This window comes from Petaurus breviceps, unplaced genomic scaffold (assembly GCF_028583685.1).
Source record: "Petaurus breviceps papuanus isolate PSGF00001 unplaced genomic scaffold, PetGlider_PUasm1.0 90747, whole genome shotgun sequence".
Lineage (NCBI taxonomy): Eukaryota > Metazoa > Chordata > Mammalia > Diprotodontia > Petauridae > Petaurus > Petaurus breviceps.
Window position 1 is genome coordinate 172194 of NW_027187334.1, and position 22429 is coordinate 194622.

General features: G+C 37.3%; 1 protein-coding gene across 1 annotated transcript in view; it reads right to left on the bottom strand.

The window, feature by feature from the left end:
- The window catches only part of RPS6KA6 (ribosomal protein S6 kinase A6), a 108353-nt gene that overhangs the window by 75124 nt on the left and 10800 nt on the right, over positions 1-22429 (bottom strand). Inside the window, exon 2 of the mRNA XM_069067370.1 lies at positions 12750-12806. Coding sequence (XP_068923471.1) covers positions 12750-12806 — 57 coding nt within the window. The remainder of the gene's footprint in view (positions 1-12749; positions 12807-22429) is intronic.

Genomic DNA, 22429 nt, shown 5'->3' on the forward strand with positions numbered 1-22429 from the left:
TCCCTCCTCACCCACTCCCACTGGGAAGACAGGCAATTCAATAGAGGTTGTACATGTGTAGTTACACAAAACTTTTCCATAGTAGCTATATGATGAAAGACTAACTATATTTCCCTCCATCCTATCCCACCTCCCACTTATTCTATTTTCTCCTGTGACCCTGTCCCTAAAAGGAGTTTTCTTTACCAGTTTTTGAGAATAATTTCTATAGTACAGGTACTAATTACAATTACTCTTTAAATATTTGAAAGAATTTACCTGTAAATCCACCTGGACTAGATTTTTTTTCTTTAGTAATTGGGTTAAAATCTCTATTTTATGTCCTCTAAATATGGGTGTGATTTTATAGGACAGTATATATGTGTGTGTCTGTGTGTGTGTGCATGCGTGTGTGTGTATATATATTCCTTTTTGTCTTTCTGCTAGATTCCAATTCTGAGACAATATTAAAGTCTCTGTAATTTAAATTTTTCCTTTATGAGTTTAGATGCTATGCCATTTGGTACATATATGTTTGGTATAGATGGGGGTGGAGAAGAAAGGGTCAATAAGTTGAGGACCCTGTCTATATCTTTTAACCAGTGAAACACATGGGCTTCCCATGATCCCTTGTTTTCGCTCCAATCATGAATTCTCTCTGATGCTATGATCTCTTCTTCTACACAACTCTTCAATGTTTAACACAGCATAGCCTACTCCCAACCACCATGTGCTTCTCCACTGCCATTCAGGTGATTCACAGTTTTAATTCTTTAGAGTCTGATGATATTCTATGACTTTCAGCCACATACTATGGCTAGAAGATTATTAATGTCAAAAAGATGAACTTTCTTTTCAGAGAGAAGTTTGGAGTCATTAAAAACACTGCACAATTTCCCAAATGCACTCTAACCTACTTTCCTCCTATTTATTTCCACATCAGTGATCAGTTGTTGTGATCCTATTTGGTGTTCATAACTTTGCACACCTGCACTCTTCTTGAAGAAAAGTACTCATGCATAGGCGGGAAGCATCTGTATATTCTACACATCTTCTACGTTGCTCATCTCTCTCCCAAACCATGTTTTCCAGCACATGTATGCCCATCTTTGCACTGAAGTCACCAAGGATTGAAGCACACATTGACTTGATTTGGAGGGTCCTCTCAAGTTCTGTGTAGAGTTTCCCTAATTCCTATATTCTCTGCAATGGATGCTGGCGCATAAGTTCCAATTTCTTTCATTATAAGCATTTGCAAAAATGCAACCAAGAGCACTGCAATACAACCAAGTATGTCATGAACTGTTTCTTAATGCCTTTGGACAAGATAAAACCAACTCCATTAACTTTTATTTCCTTCTCTAAGGAGCCCCTCTGAACAACTGTTCTATTTAGCTGTAACTTCCTACAGTCTTCTGGTTTCAGAGAAAATGGCAATACTGCTATGATTCTGTTTCTCCACTAATATATCTACTCAGTCACTGGACATTTTGAGTCCTAACAGCTAAGTAAATCTTTCTATATGGCTTAAAAACAGTATGATTCTTAGTACACATTGCTCTAAATCTAGTGCTACAGAGGTGGAAGGGGATTACACAGAAAAGTGAGGACCATTCTTTTTCTTTGTTGAGTCACCATCAAATACCATCACCAAGTGGTAAGCCTACTAGTAAGAGTCTCTCCATACTTAGCTAGGGTGCTCCTCAAAAATTAGACTGTTCTTGGGACTATACACCAAGTCATTTAAGCATGGTAGAGTTTGCTAGACTTTGTGCTCTGTTAGCATAGAGCCACATAATATTCTAAATTCTCCTGCATTTAATAGATTTGGCAGATAGTACCCAAAGATATGGCGTTACATAATTTTTAAGTTCTTAGAAATATTTTAGGACAACATATATTATCTTACTTCCTACTTTATGGCATCTCAAAGGTAAATTCTACCAGTGCAGTCAAAGGTTATAAAACCCTGCCTGTAACAATATCACAAGGGAACTTTCTCTAACACTGCCAGCTCCACACCACTTCCAAAGAAGTCCTGACCAGTAAAATTGGGCAGTAGTTAGCTATATGCCTGAAACACACTTCCAAATCAATTTCTGGATGAAGATATCTAATTAATGCATATGACAGATAGCTAGAAAATATAATTCAGTATACAAAATGTTACCTTCAGGATCTCATCATTCACATAGTTCCTGGCAAGCTTTCAATGCTTCCTAAGCAGTCTGATCCGAGGCAGAGTTTTCTTGCCTCCTCTCTGCTCTGAGCCATACAATTTTCTGACCTGGGTTTGGGTCTGATTAACAGCATAATGCTGTTGAACTCAGCCTCTATTATCCATTTGGGAAACGCTACTGGTTCAGAGGGACAGGACTGCAAGTTCCCCAAAGGGGAGTTAATCCTCTGAAGACGATTATATACTAGAATTGAGACCCCATTCTGCTCCTGACATCTGAACCCTACCACTGCTACTTGCTCGCCCTACCCAAGGCCTTCCTACCAGGGAACACCACCACTGGGGGGCAGGTCATCTTCCCAGTCTGCCTTGGAACTGTGACCTAAAACTGGGTAGTGGGTGAAAGTTGCTCACTGACAGGTGTCCCTATCCCAGTGCTCTGTATAGGTCTGCGGTGCCCCATATGGCTCTGGGGATTCATAGCTTCTCCCCTTGCCACTGGTGTGCTTTCAATGTAACGACCTCTTGGCCTGACCTCCTCACTAGCAGCCACAGACTTCTTTTTCTCCCTATGCCGATCCTGACTGGACAAATTATTCACTGTGACTTTTTCTGGACTTCCCCATCAGGATTTGATCTGTTTTGAGGAATTTGGGGTTGTTTTTTTTGGGGGGGGTGAGGCTCTCTGTACTACTTTCTGCTACTCTACCATCATTCTGAACATGAAGACACTGAGACTCAAAGAGGGCAAGTGACTTGCCACAGCCTCCTAAGTGGTCTCCCTCCCTTTTATCTCTTACCACTCAGCTGCCGAAGTGATTTTTCTTAAGTGCAGATCTGACCATGTTACTTCCCCTACTCAATCAACTTCAGTGGCTCCTCATTGCTTCTAAGATAAAACACAAACACTTCCATTTACCTTTTAAAGCCCTTCACAACTTGACCCCCAAGTCATTTTTCCAGCCTAATTAAGATATTAATTCAATTCTGGGATACAGCCCAGCTGGCCTCTCCCTCTCTCTATTCTTCAGACATGACATCCCATGTCCTATCTTCATACTTTTGCACTGGCTATTTTGCAGGCATAGAATGCATCACTCCTCCTACAACACACAGAATCCCTCTTTTCCTTCAAGTTATAGCTCAAGTACCACCCTCTATATAAAGCCTTTCCTGATCCCTCAACTACTACTACCCTCCCTCCCAAATTATCTTGTATAGTCTTCTATTTACCCTGAATGTACTTATTTATGTATTTCTTGTGTTCCTATTTAATGTGTAAGCACCTTGAGACCAGGGAATTTTATTCTTTGTATCCCCAGCACCAAGCATAGTACCTGACACATAGTACGTCCTTAGTAAATGCTTATTGACTAATTGTCCAATGTTACACATGTAACTAATGGCATGGGCAGAAAGAGAACACAGGTTTGACTCCTAATCAAGTGTCCTATTATATTACAATTTCACATATCAATGGATATTCCTGTAATTTGTTATAGAAAAATGTGCCAATATTTTTTATTTCAAATCATGCAAAAATAAATTTCTGAAACAATGAAAAATGAGAGTCCATCTATATGACATATAGGAATCTTCATCTCTGCCAACATGACTATACAGAAACATTGTTTGGATGTTGCATGAAATAAGCAAGAGACCATATTTGATCAAATACCTAAGTAATGATACCATGGAGACTAGGACAGAAATAAAATTTGACTAAAACCAAAGAAAAAACGAAAACTTATCATTATTAATCTTTCAATAGCTATTTTAATGTTACTACACACACAAAGTCACTGGTTTTCATAGTGTAGTATAATGCTCAGCATACATACTTTGAATATTTTGGTGCACTTCCAGTAAACACGCAAATAAAAACCTAATGGAACTTATCTTACTGTCAAAACAATATATTACTGGGGGTGGCTAGGTGTCACAGTGAATAGAGCAACAGCCCTGGAGTCAGGAGGACCTGAGTTCAAATCTAGCCTCAGACACTTAACACTTACTAGCCATGTGACCTTGAGCAAGTCACTTACCCCCAACTGCCCTGCCTTCACCCCTCCAAAAAAAACAAAACGATATATTACTATATTTGAAAATACTAAGCTTTTAAAGAAATGAATATAGTTTACACTAAAATTATAAGAAATTTCATTTAGTCAAATTATGTAAGTATATATCAGAAAGTAATATTTGTGGTATGATGTGTGGTATTGACTCATAAAACTTAAAACATTTATTTGTTCTTTTTCAATTCAGTGATTTAAAAAAGAAACCAAGATACCAAAGGCATCCTAAACCAACCATCTAATTTTCATGCTATGACACGTACTATGGCATTAGGTACCAAACAATAGAGTGGTCAAGCAGTACCCCAAACTGAGGTTATATTTAGGGCCTCTATCATAGTGAATTTATTATTTCCTCTCCCTATGGCCCTCCTTTAGGACTTATAAGCTTCAGGGCGATTTTACTGAGAAACGGAAATTTTTTTATACTCAATTAAAAATAAAGATCTCTAAGATTAGAATATACAAATCTCAGGCCACATAAACTAGCACTGGCATAGTATTTGTCCCAGAGATAAGGAATATAAGTAGTATTTTAAGCAGGAAATAGAGAAATAGAAAGTAAATAGACTGAAAAACCACATATGAAAGACTGAACAGATCAGGAGAGGAAGAAAAGAGACAGAACAATATGGTCACTGCTCAGCAGAATAGGAGGCCAGTCAGCAGGATGAAACCATCACAAAAAACTCCAGTGAGCAACAAAGGGCCCTTCGGAAGGGATCCAGCTAGTTTTGCTGCCCCTCCCATGAACTTTCAACATTAAAGATACAACATATGGGATAAAAGATTTAAGCTCATTTTACCAGCAGAAACCTCTGACACATGCTGGCTGTGTGACCCTAGTCAAGTTACTGAACCTCGCAGTGCCCCCAGGTAACACTACAGATAACTTGTAGAGCAGGCACAGAGAAGGGGGGGGGGGAGGGACTGCCTCCATCAGGAGTCCAAAAGAGGGCAAGGAAATAAGAATATTGAAGGAATTAAAATTAAGAACACTCAACCACACCATGTAGTATTTCAAACAAAACTCCAGCAATAAGTCAGTCAACAAGCATTTATTATGGGAAGCCAATACTTGTCTCCTTCCAGTTGTTTACATTCTAATGGGAGAAGAAAAAATATACAAGGGGATGCAAAGTAGGTGGGAAGCATGAGGTGAGGTTGGGGGTAGGCAGGGTTGGCAAAAAAGTAGCTGGCCCAGGACATAGTAGAGTAAGTCCCATGAAGATGAGACAACAGTGCATCTGGAAAAAGAGGAAGGCATCTTTGGCCTGGGCCTCCTCCTTAAACTGGGAGTTCTGGGAGGCACCAGCCAATCAGAAGAAAAGGTCTCAAGAGCAAAGTGCTTCCAATGTGAGGAGGAGTCCAGGTGCAGAGTGTACCTCCACAGAAAAGTCCTGATAAGATGAGTCAGCAGCACAGCTTGGAGATGGGCATCTTTGGCCTGGACCTCTTCTTTAAATTAGGGCTAAGGGAGCAATTATCCAATCAAAAGGTAAGGCCACAGTGCCTAGCACATAGTCAATAATTGAGCACATCAAAAATATCATTATGGAAAACATGTTTCTTAGAGTATAAAAGCATGATCTGTAAATAAGGGCCCTAAATTGCAAACTTCTTTAAAGTATTTTTTTTTCCTGGACCTGGAATTTGAGTGTAGGGAGTGCCCAGTTCCTAATGATGCACATTTGCAATTTAAGAGTGTGAGAGAGCTCTCTGAAGCCTTGGGTTAAGACTTGCCCAGAATCATAAAGCTAGCATGTGTTACAGGGAAAACCTGAACTCATCTCTTCTGACTCCCAAGATAGTCCCTCTTTCCACTATACCATTCATCCTTGAATTCAGATCTATTTACCTTTAAAAATGTATAATTCTAGATTACATACGGCATTAAAATTTCTGGATAAAGATCTAAGTTTATAATTATTAAAGCTACAACTCTATATGGAACATTGTTTGGCAGCATAAACTGTGCTGCAGACCTGCAGAATATCTACCTTTGGCTGCTCTGCTCTCCACAGTATCAGTGTTCAGCTCTCTCTGGCTCAAGGGGTAAGGAATCAGAGCTCTTGCAAGGACCAGGATGCAGGAAGTATGTTTGGCATGGAGGGTTGCAGGTGGGGTCAATTTTTTTTTTAAATGTGAAGGTTTTATAACATAAGAACCTCTGATGGTAAAGTTTTGCAGTTAGGTTCATAAGATCACAGTTGGGAAACTGATCTGGAAGCAAATATAGCAGTCACCTAGTGTTAATGGAACATAACAATTTAATTGATAAATCAGTCTTCTTAAGAAATTACTATAATTTGGGTATTTTAAAAACAGTCTTCTGTCAAAACATAAAGCTTTTGACAAATAAGATAAAAGCCATATAAATCACCAAATCACTAAGTATTATCAACGAAAGACAACTAACACGCTTACCCTGGCAACTACATTTAAAAAGAATTACTCATGTCAGCTACCATTCCAACAAAAGCAGCCTATCAAATAACAGGTGAGTAGAAATAACTACAAAAACCATCTCATTTGTTATTAGATGGTTTCCCTATTTCATCAACTATGAAAGAAAAGCAATATGACATTTTCTCCCCTAACATTTACGCTACTATTCAATCATTAAATGGGAGAAGCAAAAGGTGCATGATGTGAAATATGACATTTCTTTACAATAAGGCAGCTTTCAGATAATTAGCAATGACTTTTAACTCATCATGTACCAAAATGGGAAGATGTATTTGAGTATTAGTGGTAAATTTAGCAAAGGGGTTCTTAACCTGAAGTCTGTGAATTTATTTTTTTAATATTTTTATAATAAATATTTCAAGAGAATTGGTTTCTTTTCCAATACTATGTATTTTAATTTATATATCTGAAATCAGTATTCTCAAAATGGGTATCCATAAGCGTTACAATACATCCAAAAGGATCCATGACACAAAAAAAATGGTCAAAACCCCTGATCTAGAGTTATCAAGATGACTTTATGCTACATTTAAAAGATAAAGTGTTAAAACATTTTATACGGTATGGAAAGCTTTTCTAAGAAACCATGTTAATCTACAAAATTAACAACTGAAGATAGAGTGAACAGTTTAACTAAAATAATCAATCATAAGGCTGAAAAGACTACAAAGCAGTATTAGATTACAGAGGCACAAAAGTTCACATTCCCAGAACAGTACAGAATATTGTTGAAAGGCCTACGTGACACAACAGTGGACTATTATCATTAGCATTTGAGATATCAATCAGGAACATCACCACAGAATAGAACAAATGTAAAGTAGAAATTATTAAATAAAAAGGTGAAAATCATGTTTATTAGGCTACCCCACCAGCTTAGAATTCTGATAAAGCAAATTAATGTTTTAAACTGAGACCTAAAATTAAAAGATTAAATGACCAGACACTGTCCTCTCTCACGTCCCTTGCCAAGAAGAGAAAATTACAAATTCTTAAGACGTCTATCTAAGGTTCTTCTATAGTTGATTTCCCAGTGTGATTGGAGCAAGTGTCTTTACCTCTTTGGACCCTAGTTTCTGTAGCTATAGAATTAGAGGTCGAGCAAGTTGGCTGCTAAGATGTCTTTTAGTTTTGGCACACTGTAATTTTTATGATTTTCTTGTGATTCATAGCATCTATTAATACACATCAGCATTTAAATCAATTCAACATTTATTAATCACCTATTATGTGCAATATACTATGCAACTGAAACAAGACACAGTATTTTCCCTGTAGGAATTTATATTCCAATAGGAGGCATAAGACCAATACACAAACCGCGTTATAAATGCATAGAAACAAAGAAATGGGACTATAGAATCGAGAAGGAAGCAATCATGTACATATGTGAAAGCTTTACTGAGGAGGTGACATTCAAGTTGGCCCGAAAGGAATAAGATGGGCAGGGATGTGAATGGATCATTCAAGGATCAGGAAACATCACATGCAAAGAAATAGGAGAATGATGCAAGAAAATTATGAAATGAGAGTCAACAGCCTGACTGAAGAAAATAACACCTTAAAAAAATAATAAAAAAATAAACTAACTCAAGATAGCAAAAGAGGCTCAAAAAGCCAATGAGGAGAAGAATGCCTTAAAAAGCCAAATTTGCCAGATGGAAAAAGAATCTCAAAAGCTCACTGAAGAGAATCATTCCTTCAGAATTACTTTGGAGCAAATGGAAGCTACTGACTTTATGAGAAATCAAGATAATATTAAACAGATCCAAACATATGAAAAAATAGAAGGCAATGTGAAATATCTCATTGGGAAAACCACTGACCTGGAAAATAGATACAGGAGAGATCATTTAAACATTACTGGACTACCTGAAAGCCATGATCAAAAAAAGAACCTAGAAATCATCCTTCAAGAAATTCTCAAGGAAAATTGCCCTGTTTTAGAACCAGAGGGCAAAATAGAGGCTGAAAGAATCCACCAAAAACCTCCTGAAAATGATCCCAAAAAGAAAACTCCTAGGAATATTATAGCCAGATTACAAAATTCCCAGATCAAGGAGAAAATATTACAAGCAGCCAGGAAGAAACAATTTGAATATTGTGGAAACACAATCAGGATAACACAGTATCTGGCAGCTTCCACACTGAGGGATTGAAGGGCTTGGAATATGATATTCCAGAGGGCAAAGGAGCTGGGATTAAAACCAAGAATCACCTACCCAGCAAAACTGAGTATCATGTTTCAGGGGAAAATATGGTCATTCATTGGAACAGACGACTTTCAAACATTCTTGATAAAAAAACCAGAGTTGAACAGAAAATTTGACATTCAGATACAAGAAGCAAGAGAAGCATGAGAAGGTAAACAGGGAGAAGATATCATAAGGAACTTATCAAAGTTGAACTATTTACATCCCTACAAGGAAAAACGGTAATTGTAACTGATGAAACTTTTCTCAGCATGAGAATAACTGAAGGGAATAGATATGTGTGTGTCTATATATATATATATATACATATATATATATATATAGACACATACACACATACATATATATGTCTATATAGGAGGGTACATGGGCATATGAATACATATGTGAATGTGTGTATATATGTGTACAGGTATACATAGAGGGCACAGAACCAATTTAATAGGAAGGGATGATACTTAAAAGGTTATATTAAGAGGTTAGAGAGGAATATAATGAGAGGAGATGGGGAGAGACAGAATGGGGTAAACTATCTCATATAGAAGAGGTAAAGGAAAATGGTTACAATGGAGGGGAAGAACAGGAAGGAAAAAGGGAATTGGTCAACCTTATTCTCATTGAATTTGGCTTAGGGAGGGAATTACATACACACTAAATAGGGTATCTCACCCTATGGGAGAGTAGGGGGGAAGGGGATGAGAGGGTGGATGATGGAAGGGAGGGCAGGCTGGGGGGAAGAAAGTTGGAAGCACCCACTTTTGAAAAGAGACAGGATCAAAGTAGAGAATATAACAAGTGGGGGGTGGGATAGGAGGGAGGGAAATATAGTCAGTCTTTTACAATATAACCATTATGGAAATGTTTTGCATAGCTACACATGTACAACCTATACTGAATTGTTTATCTTCCCAGTAAGGGTGGGTGACAAGGGAGGAAGGGAATGAATCTGGAATTCAAAGTTTTCAAATCAAATGTTTAAAATACACACACACACACACACATCAATAAAAGAAATAAGAGTGAGGAAGGTAGGAAAAAAATGGGGATTGGCCAGTAGTCCTGTTTGGGGACAGAAGAGTAACATGGTTCAACACTTTAATTAAGATCACTTTGGCAATCATGGAAAGGATGGACTGAAGAGAAGAAGCAGTCAGTCCAGTTGTGAAGCTATTACAATACCCCAGGGGAAAGGTAATAAGGGCCTGAACTAGGGTGGCAGCAGTAGGAGTTGTTACTATTGTGTTGCTTATTCTAGTTTTTGTTTACCCAATCCCTTTGTTGAAACCTGAGTTCCAAATACATAACTATTCCTCCACCCTTACATATTATAAACATCAGTAGCATTCCATTTACTTATTACCACATTATACTTTACTCAAGATAACTAAGACAATCTTCTAGTTTGCCCTGTTTATTTCTTCATGCTTCCCAGAAATGAATAACAAAGTAAATTAATATTCCTATTAGCTCATGTTATGTAATACATCTTAGACAACCTTAATTTTCAGTTGATTCACACTTAATGAAATCAAAGCAAGGGTAAGAAGAGTTATAAATATGTTATTCATAAAAGCATAAACTTAAAAAAGCTAAAATGTCAACGTTCTTACTTTTATTTTACTAGAACTGAGAGAAGTGTCCCAAGATTACCAGTTGGCAAATTTTTATAAACATATATTTCAAAAAGTAGTCTTGGTTATTTACTTTATTATTTTAAGAACCTATGACTGAATTAGTTTGAGTATTTTTTTCATTGACAGACCAGAACTATTCAACATCTTAGTAGATGGTCTTCTTGACTTGTTATGTAAAAAGCAAAGAATTGGCCTAGTGGCCAATCTTTTAGTAATAAGCTTTTCCCCAAATTGGCTAGTTGGCTATTCTGATGGCAGATAAACGCTTGCCTTTCATCTTTTAAGCTTGGCAGGACCCATATAGTATACTCTGCTGGAACATTCTTCAGGATTTCAGTTTCGCCTTCATACCATGATGGAATATTGAAGTCTTGGCTACAATCTACTATGAATCTCTCTACTGGTCCCCATCAGAGAATGCCATTTGAAAACTGCCTCCACAAAAAAGAAAAAGAAGAATTCTAGCATCAGGGTTGATTTTACCCTTATCTAATCTAGAAAATGTGGGTACTTCTCTATTCCTTTCTTCTGAACCATAAGCATCTGAAGAGAGACAATAAAGGAAAATAGTATGATGCAATGGAAAGAATGGGAGATTTGGAGTCAGAAGACCTAGGCTCTATGGCTTACTATCTAGTTGCCACTCTTCTCTGTGCCCCAGTTTCCTCATCTATAAAATGAGGGTGTTGTACTAGATTCCTTCTAAGGTTCATTCCAGTTCTAAATCTATTATCTTATGAATATGCCATATACAGAAACTAAAACTTCAGAGGAATGATAACTGACAATTACACAGTGTTCTGAAGTTTGCTAAGTGTTCTAAATGTACAATCTCTTTTAAACTAATAATCTCAATGCAGACTCTCACCACATTAGGACTATCCTATGGATCTTAAATACAGAATCATGTTTTGAACTAACTCTCTTAAAAAGAGGAATCCGTGTAGGCTTAACACAGGGACCTCATAGCTAGGTAACTTCATTTTGCTCTCCACCTTTTGTCTAAGAGAGAGAACGGCAAGAGAAAGAAACAGAGACTTTAAGCAAAAGCTTCAGGGAGTCCACAAAAACATTAGACTTCTAGCGCCAGAGGTAGAGCTATATTCCCTCATTAGAGATTTTCCAGCAAAAGCTGGATAAGCAAAATGTAAGAGGCAACTTCTCACTGGGTACAGACTGGATTTGCTAGCCTATGAGGGTCCTTCTAACGCTTGAGAATTTGCAAAAGTGTCCAATTAAGCACCAGTACTTATTCATATTTCTCGATCTGCTCCATTTTAGGAACGACTAGCTGTTCCACAGAAACAAAGATAATGGAACATCAACTACAATTTGAGGCATTGCTTACTCTAGTAAACACACACAGACACAAAGAGACAAACAGACACACACATGCCCTTATAGTGGCCAGACAAAATATAAGATAAGGAATAGAAGTTCTTTCCTTTGATTAGTGCTGATCTTTTAAAATAAGTTATGTGAGAAACAATTAAAAATTTCTACTGCCCCTTTAAAGAGATTTCAGAATAATACTAGATGAGAATCTAAAAGGTCTTAATGTCTAAGTATTACTACAGCTCCACTTTCCTACAGAATAAGCAGTTTGCTTTCACTGCAACAATACTAGAACACTAGACTCAGTCTTAGAGGTTGGGGCTGGATTTTTAAAAACTTGTTTAAGGTCTCCATTCATAAAATGTTAAAAACCTAGCAGAAGACCTTACATATGTTGGCTTAAGTCTCCTGTGGAGAATTCCTGGAAAGATATGGCCAAGATCACAGGAGGACAACTCTAGAAGGATCTTACAAGCCAGCTGGTCTAACCCTCTTGTTTTACAGAGGAAGAAGTGGGGACCCAAAGAGCTAAGCCAACTTGCCCGAGCTCAGAAAACCAGGAAGTGGCAGAGCCAGGACTCAAAATGAGCTCCTCTAACCCCAAAATGAACCATCAGGACAAGATGGGATACAAGTTGTACCACTGGCAGGAATGTCTACATCAGCAGATCCTTGATCTCATCCAAATATCAAAGTATTTATGGTAGAAAGTTTTGTTTCTACATTTAAGAGAAAGCCACAAGATACTCTGAAATAAGAGAACCTAAACAGGCTAATATTAGGCTTATGTTACCAAGTTTAAAAAAAATCTATGTGCAAAAACTTTTGAGATAAAAAAACTTGAGTCATCAAGAATACTTACATGGTAGGAATATGGTTCCCCTTCTTCCATTGGCTCAACCATTTTAAGACCATTCAGCTGAAAAACATATTTTTAAAAATTGAAGTTTCATAGTATTCATTTAAAAATAAAAACCACTTAGAACAAAGATATAATTCTCAGAGGCATTACATTTTATAACTTGATGAAATTAATACCTATTAAAGCACAAACAAAAGGACATGGAGCTAAAAAATATGATGAAAGCAACACTAGTCAAAGATGCTGAGAGGTTTTACAGGAGAACTGATTTCAATAGCCTTATAGTTCATTTCAAATCATAGCGTGTAGACCTTTCCTATTAAAGCCAACAATATGTAATAACTAACTAGAAATATATGACCTATGTTGTGAGAATTATAGCAAGATGGAGTTTTTTTTTTCAAACAACTAATTAATTATTGGGTTCTATTCAAGAGTGCCACTAGCCAAATACCTGAAGAGAAAATTAGAAAGGAAAATTTACCACAGAAGGTACCTATTCCAAAGTATATTCAAAAGAAATCAGGTTAGGAAGAGTTTTCTACACTTAAACTAGTCTGGATTCCTCCATTTTCACTATATCCAATTAAATGTTACGATAGTATACCTAACAAAGCAAGCATGGGAAACAGAAATCACTGGCCCTGTTAACAAAATTGTTTAGGTAAACAAGGCTTTACCTAAGCCCTAGCAGACATAAAGATCTTTATATCTGAGAATCAACCAGCTAATACCAGTAATATAAAGTCTGGAAAATGAGACAATTCACAGTGGCTCTGACCTAAGAGGAGTTACCTGGCTATCTGCCAGAAAAATTATTTTCTGTATTTACTAAACAGCCTTGTTCTAAAAGGATTCAAAGTCCAATATATACCAAAAAATGTTTAACTATTTACTATTAAATATTTTACTCTACCTGTTACTTTAAAAACGAAACCAAATTTGAAGGGTGATTTGTACTATAGGAATTCCCAGAATACAAAGGGACTACACACTTCCAGTTTTTAACTAACACAACTTCTTTTAGAATACCATGGCAAACCAAAGTCAAAATAGACTATTTTATTCAGGCCACTATAGTAATTGAAGACAAATTTTTTAAGTAATTATCACAACACGTAATGGTGTGCATTTTTATATACTCTCTTCAGAAAAAGATAAAATACTGCCCCATTTCTTCCTTATCCCATCTTCCAAACAGAATAAAAAACGTTTTGACCTATGAAGCATAAATTCAAATGACCTTTTTTGAAAATAGATTTCAAGTTTTACTAAAAGACTGCCTAAAGGTATACAAACTCAATATAGTATTCACTTAAAACTTCTTTGCTACCAATCCTACAGAAGCTGACACAAAACACATCTGAATGAAGGAAAATCATCATCATTAATTAACCAGGAAGATCCTGGAATAGTTACTTCAATAAGTATTTCTAAAGTGTATATATACAGATAACACACTATACTAGGCTATGAGGGATACAAAGGAAAGAGTTAAGTTCCTACTTCTTCCACAAATCTTCTTAGCAGAAAGAAGAATCATTCAGCAATTTGATCCAGTTATACCAAAATCTTGTCAGCTCTGTTGTACAATGGAATTCTTTTTCTGTTGTGTGAAGTTTGGATTCAGTCATAGGACCTAGGCTACATGTGGCCTCAAGGCAGCAGGTTCCCCACCCCTACTAAGATGGCCAGTGAAGTCCCTTCCAATTCTGAAAGTTTGACCTGTGTGAAACTATAAATAGAAGCTCCAGATAACTGACATTGTACTATATAATCAACTCTCTTCACTACCCACATCTTCACTACCCACAAGGAGGGCCAACATTGCTCTCTTTTCTGTTGACAGAACTCCAACTGTCCTGTTCTTCAAACCCAGTGTTGACTTACTCAACATGAAGCAGCAGTTCTAAAAAACAGAAGGAAAATGAATCAGAGATTTAAGGAGGTCCCTAGATTCTTGGATCATGTACTAACTACCAAGAAAAAACAGTTAAATCAAAGCACTTACTTTCATTTTATCTACCCTCAAAATGGATATACCTATTAATACTAAAAACTGTATGGAACACTATACTGGATAAGGGGAGGGATATGGAAATTTTTAAAGGGGGGAGAACATCTACTTATAGAGAGTTTAAATCTAAGTGATGGGACCCTCCCTCTACCTTCTCCCTAAAACACACACACACACACACACACACACACACTCACTCTATGCAGCAAAACATAAACAAGTACAATAGACCACAAAGCTCCTGAGATGATACAGAGTAAAAGTTATCTGAGCTAGGTGAGGCTAATAAAGGAAAATTTCCAGTAGAAGCTTAGCTTTCAGCAGGATTTTGTAGGAAGTGAAGTCATGTGGATTGGCAAAGAGAACCAACCTGAATTGTAATAGTATGATCGATGTCAAAGAGACAGAAGTAGGCAAGAGATGAGATAATTCAAGACTAAGACAAGGAAAGAGAAGAGCAATGGAGAAATGAACGTGTAAGGGCAACTCTGCTCAATCTAAGACTTTCCACTGTCTCATCTCAGGAGATGCTGGAATAAAAGTGAAAGAAAGAAATGGTTCAGCAGGAAGAAACTGAACAGTTCTCAGACTACAACTGAATCAGTAGTTGAAAATGTGGCTTTTTTCTACCTCAAGGAAAGTTATCATTAAATGATACATTCTTATTAAATATTCTGGCCAAATGAGTTTCTGTATACATTATACATATATTACTACCAATAGAATACCAATCTACATGATTCCCTTTCATATATTTTATGATTCAGAATAACGGGCCTTCTCACTGTTCTTTACATATGGTGATGACCCCCCCAACCTCCACTTCTCCCTCTTAGAATTCCTCATTCCCTTCAAAGAACAACTCAAGTGCCATCTTTAACATAAGGCCTTTCTTGATTCCTCTAGTTGCTGGTGTTTGCCCTTGCTCGTTGCAAATAACCTCGTATTTATTTTGTATATAATTATATTAACTATATACTATCTCAGAGGGCAGCTTGGAGACACAGTAGATAGAGTGCCAAGCCTAGAGTCAGAAAGCTCAACTTCTTGAGTTCAAATGTGGCCTCAGACACTTATTAATAGCTGTGCGAGTTGACCTGGGCAAGTCACTTTAACTTGTTTGCCTCAGTTTCCTCATCTGTAAAGTGAGCTGCAGAAGGAAATGGCAAACCACTTGAGTATCTTTGACAAGAAAACCCCAAATGGGGTCATGGAGAGTCAGACATGTTTGAAAAATGAATGAACAACAACAATCTTTGATAGAATGTAAACTCCATGTGGGAAGGGACTTTCCTTCTGTCTTCATTCCTAGTACCTATCACAGTACCTGGCACATAGTGGGTACATGACCTACCTTCATGTATATAGAACCAAAAGCACTTAATATTTGAACTATGTCTAGGATGACAGAGACAAAATACTAATATGTGATGATGGAGGAAGGAGTAAACAGATGGAAATAGGAAAAGACAGGCTGTATTTAGTAAATCAGGAAGAGTTCAGTTTAGTTGGAACACAGATTACAAATATGAAAGTAATGGGAAATAAGGATGGAAAAGTAGGGTAGGGTCAAATTGAATAAGGACTTTATCCTTTAGACAATGGGGAGCTACTGAAGTTTTTGTTGTTTTTTTTTTGCTTTTTGGAAGGGGGAAGGTAAAGCAATTGGGGTTAAATGACTTGCCCAAGCTCACACGGCTAGTTTGTCTGAGGCCGGATTTGGACTCAGGTCCTCCTGACTTCAGGGCTGGTGCTCTATTCACTGTGCCACCTAGCCGCCCCTGAAGATTTTTTGAGGCACAGAATGATAGAGTCAGAATTCTATATTGGGAGATTAATGCTGACAGTAGATATGCGGGACAAATTGGAGTGAAGAAAGATTAGAGATGATAAGACCAATTAGAAAGCTATAGTGGAGGCAAGAAAAAATGAGGGGCTGAACTAGGGTGGTGACTCTAAGAATAAAATGAAGGGGAAGAATGAAGATGTGAGATAGAGTACAGTATAAATTTAATAAGTTTATAGGGATAAAGGAGAGGAAAGAATCAGAGAATTTCAGAAATGGACCTCAGTGGCCATCCAGACCAACAACCCATGTGTAAAAAAGAATCCCCACTATTAACATACCCAACAAATGGTCATTCAACCTCTTCCTGAAAGCTTCCAATGAGGGAGGAAGTCACTACCTACCAAGGCAGTCCATTTCACTAACTGGTAAACTAATTGTTAGGATGTTTTATCTGTCAGCAGGCCTAAATTTACCTCATTATAACCTGTGGTTCCTCGGTTCTTCCATCTAGGTCTGAACAGAACAAAATGTAATGCTTCCTCCATCTGACAGTCCTTCAAATACTTGAAGACAATTATTGTGTCTCTTAGTCTTCTCTTTTCCAGACCAACTTTCACTGGTTTCCTTCAAATCAACTGTGATGTGACATGGTTTCAAGGTCCTTCACCATTATGGCTAACTTTTCTTTAGACATTCTCCAGTTATGCTTCCTAGTCTGTGACACCTAGAGCAAAACATGAATTGCTAGATAGTCAAACCCAAGTAGAGCACAAAAGGCCTATCACTTAACTGTATTATTACCTCCTCACAGTCCTGGAAGCTGTGCCTATTCTGACACTAAGAGTACGAGATTTGGAACAATGGGAAGGAACTTGTTTCCAATCCCATCTCAATCACTTACTACTATGGATGTAGGAACTTGAAGATACCATTTGAGCTATTTGGCTCTTAGTTTCTTCATCTGGAAAATAAGGGCTTTGTTTGGCGCAGCTAGGTGGCACAGTGAGTAAAGCACTGGTCACAGAGTCAGGAGGACCCGAGTTTGGTTCTGGCCTCAGTCACTTAACACCCACACACACAAAAAAAATAGCCATGTAACCCTGGGCAAGTTACTTAATCCCAACTGCCCTCCAAAAGGCAAAAAAAAAAATAAGGGCTTTGTTCTTTGTGACCTCTGAGGTTCCATCTCCAAATCCATGGTCCTATGATTCTAAAGTAATGATGGCCTGATTGGTCATGAATCCTCTAGCATGTTTTATATAAGAGGAAAGAACAGGCGAGTTAGGTGAAATGTTCCTCAAGAAGCAGATGCTAGGAAAAAGCAAGCTGAGACACCCCCACAACAAATGGGCTCAAATGGAGAAGAATAAAGCTTAGTCAAGCAAAGTGTTGGTTTCCTGAAAAATTACAATTAAGTAAAGATACAAGTAGTGATACACTGTGACAGGAAACTTCCCAGTAATGTATCAAGGGTGACATAGTTAATGTAAACATAATACAAGCAAGCAGAATAACGGTTAAGCATACCCAAAATAATAAGAACATTAAACACAATATTCATTATGGGTAAAGGCAAAGTGGTATTATAGTGGATAGAGAAAAGGCTTTGAAGTTAGGAAGACCTGAATTCAAATTTCTAACACAAATTGGCTTTGTGACCCGGGGCAAAAACTCAGTAATGTAGGCCAGAGGTGTCATACTCAGGACCCTAGAGAACCAGATTCAGATGTATTTTAACAAAATATGTAAAAAATACAATGGAACATAGATAATTTTAACATGTGGTTTTCTAAGTCAACATGCTACCCTCAGGGATGTAGATGGTTTAGTGGCCCCATTTCTATTAGAGTTTGATACAACTTTCTAAGACTAAAGTTGCAGAGAAGGTGCCCAACTTGAACTGGTAGAGGGAGCTTCCTTAGATGAGGGTTCACAGGTTCAAGACCCTATCCTAATCCTTAGGATAAAAGACAGACAATATTTTCTCTGGGCCAGTTTCCTCATCTATAAAAGGAGGAAGCTGGACTAGGTGACTTCTAAGGTTCCTTCGAACTCTAGATCTATGATTGTATGACCCAGTTCAAAGAAAACACGGTGAGAGACTCAACTTTGCAAATTTGTCAGGAAGTGGGGGGTGAGGGTGGAGAGGTGAACAGATGGACACTTAAAAGGAACTAGGAAGGAAGGGACTTAAACAGATAGAAGACAGATAAGATGGGCAAAATTTCTGGAATCAACTCTTTTCACTCTAAAAACCAACAGAGTTCCTTGTAGAATCTACTCTCAGGGCCCCAATAATGTTTACTAAGGAAGTGGGAATAGCACTGAAGCAAGCAAAGATATGAAAAGCAGCCGGTCTTAAGGTGCTCATTTGGAGGTGCCAATTGTGAAAACACAGAAGAAACGTTGTGTCTGAAGAAGAGGAAGAAAGTCAACACACGAAGAGAGAAATCTTGGACTTGATAATGACTTCTTTAAAAAGTTAGAAAGAATATAACTATGGCCTCTAAGGTCTACTTTCCCACTTACGTAACATTTTTGGGAAAACAATTTACAAATGCATCTAAGGCATCCTTAGCTGAGGATCCCCAAAGGGAACGGGCGGCTTCTTCCAACTTGCATCACAGAACACAGCACATCTTTAATATCCCACAAGTGACTGAAAGATGTCAAGGATATCAAGTTCCAGCAGCACTAAACGAGTTCTAGACTTGAAGAAAAAATATTTGACTCATGCCTGGGTGACTAGAAGGTCTTAACAGAAGTAGGAAAATCAGAATGAGTGCAAAGACATTTAATAAATAAATGTGTGCTCAACTGACTCAGAGAAAGTTTTGAGAAAGCCAAAAAGTGCGTTAATTTTTGTCCACGATGAATACACAGAAATCTAAGTGCAGGTGTCTAATCAGTATTTGAAATACATGTCAGAGTAAAGTTAGAGATACTGAGATATCCGAAATAGAACAAAACTGACAAAAACAATATATGTTATTTCTTAGATTTAAGTAGTGCTTTAAAACATACTTCTGAAATGCTATTCAACTAGAATTTGCATTTTATATTCAAATACAATACAACATCTAGGAGGTAAATCAAATAGAACCTTTGGGGAAAAAAAGTGATGGCCTAACCAAAAACTATTAAAAATAAAAAGACAATGAGCACTAAGAGCCAATTAAGAATCATTTCTTGAAAACACCATGAGATAACCCAACTTTTACTTGATCATGACATCATCTATAAAATCTTAATAAAAATAACTCTCAAATACACAAATGTATCTGTGATCAATTTGAGAGTTCCCTCAAACAATACATTCATGCCTGACCGTCCTGTGTGACTTTTGTCCATGCACTCTCAGCAGTCTGCCACAAGAGGCCCACCCAAAGTACTAATGATCTTTGCTTTTCCTCAAAAGAACAAGGGTACCTATAAACCCCTTGCTCTCAACCAAGTGACCACCCCATCTTCTCTTCCTAACCTATAATTTCTGTATAACATTCTTTATAACATCTTTATAGTTATATGTGGCAGCCTCCTCATACTTACCATTTCCCTTTTCACTGCCCTCTGTGTGATGTCCATCTTTAGTTCTTTGGAGGCAAGGTGTTACCACACTAGTAAAATGTTTGTATTGAAAAAAATAGGCATTTACTATTATGAGAAGGTTTGTGTCAAGTACAAGTACTGTATAATTTCCTGAAGGTAATCCAATTTGCCCTCCTCCTTTTCAACTATGGGCCCACTTCATTGACTATTTGTATCATTTGTCCCAAATATACACATTGTTAGTAGAGTCATGCTGAAATCTAGGCAACTGATAGCCTTCATTCATTTTGCCTTTCCTCTGTGGACAGATAGGCCAACTGGCCTCCTTTGAATGATAGCAGGTTTCTTCTAGGAGGCTCTGCAATGTCTTGGGGATTAATGCAATCAATATAATGCCATTTCAAAGTCATATACACAATGTGACTATAAAGTAATGAGACTACTTTCCATAAGGCAAACAAGAACATCAATTTCACTGTTTTATAGTCATGTCTCACATTATTTTAAATTATATGTTATTGTATATATTAATAGTTCCTGGACTGGTGGATCCAATTCCTACATGGGCTACTTTGGTTCAATATTACATAGCTGAAAACTATACCCTCAATCCCTACAAGTTTCCTGAAAATTGGCCACAAAGCAGACTGTGAAGGAACCAGAACAAATCCCATCAATACTACTAAAAATAAGGCACTTATTCTGATGTCAGCAGCTATGTCTTCGCATCTGACAGTATTATTACATCAACTTATTTAATGAAGTTACATATACATATCAATAATAACTCCTAGTGAAGTTATTTATCAAGAAATTATCACAAATGCATCCTAAACACTGATTAATTTTATCACTCATTAGCCTAGATTCTTTGGTGTGCACTGCCCTTGTAGTAGCTGAAGAAGTTGCTGTATGACGCAGAGAATGGATAGCTAAGCCTTGGAGTTGGAAAGACTTGATTGTTCAAGTCTACTCCTGGCAGACAATAGCTATGTGATCAAGAGCAAGTCAATTCCCCGGCAGTGTTCCCAGCAACTCTCTAAGATTATAAATTACATATTTTTATCAGTAGAGGGAGTTTCTACACCCTGTGTTCCCTACACAGATGAGATCACTGTTCAGCCAAAAACAAAAGTGACAAAAACAATACATGTTATTTCTTAGATTTAAGTAGTGCTTTAAAACATACTTCTGAAATGCTATTCAACTAGAATTTGCATTTTATATTTGAATACAATACAACATCTAGGAGGTAAATCAAATAGAACCTTTGGGGAAAAAAAAGTGATGGCCTAACCAAAAACTATTAAGAATAAAAAGACAGGGGCGGCCAGGTGGCTCAGCAAGTAAGAGCACCTGCTCCAGTGTCGGGATGACCTGGATCGAAACCCAGGCTCAGATACTCAGCACCACACCCAGAAATAACTGGCTGTGTAACCTTGAGCAAGTTACTTAACGCTGATTGCTTTAAAAAAATAAATAAATAAATGATTTAAATAAAAAGACAAACACAAACCAAGAAAGCTTTTGAAAATCAGTATCTGTGTGCCTTTGGGCAAGTCACTTAACCTCTGTCAGCCTCGGTTTCCTCAAATGTAAGATGGGGATAATTATAATAACCTCTCAGGGTTGTGGTAAGGATCAAATTAGATATTTGTAAAAAGCGCTTAGCACAGTGCTTAGCACGTAGTAGGCACTAGATAAATGTTACTTGTTATTATTACCATCATTATCTTGAATTGAGCATATAGGGTTCAATGATCAGATCAGAACAAAAGTTACTTTGGATACAAATTTGAAATATTTACCTAAAAAATTTTCATCTGAATTAAAAGATTACTAACAGTAATCTAAACATCTCAACAAGACTTAAGCAGCTTAATAGCCTACATTTATACAAGGTTCACAAAGTAATTAATAATATCCATTTCTCATCTGACCCTGAAAAACAATCTTTATGGTAGATGGTATAAATAGGCTTATCTCTATTTTATAGATGAGAAACTGAGGTTAAGTGATTTGCCTAGGATCACAGAGTTAATATAGGCACCCCCCCCAAAAAAAATCCACTACTCCAAAATGCTTCACAAAATGACCTAGAAATAGCTAGATGATATATGGGCCCACTATTCGGCCACCACATTTATTCACCTGATTTTTCCTCAAATATTTTTCTGTGAAAACCTGGCAAAGTTCTATCCCACAAGTATAAAAAGTTCCCTCTGACACTGCCAAGGTTACCATTCACTTCGGCTACAGATGTGTGATTAGTGGTGAACCCATTTATTCCAAAACTGTCTTGACTGAGCATTTTGTGGTTGCTTC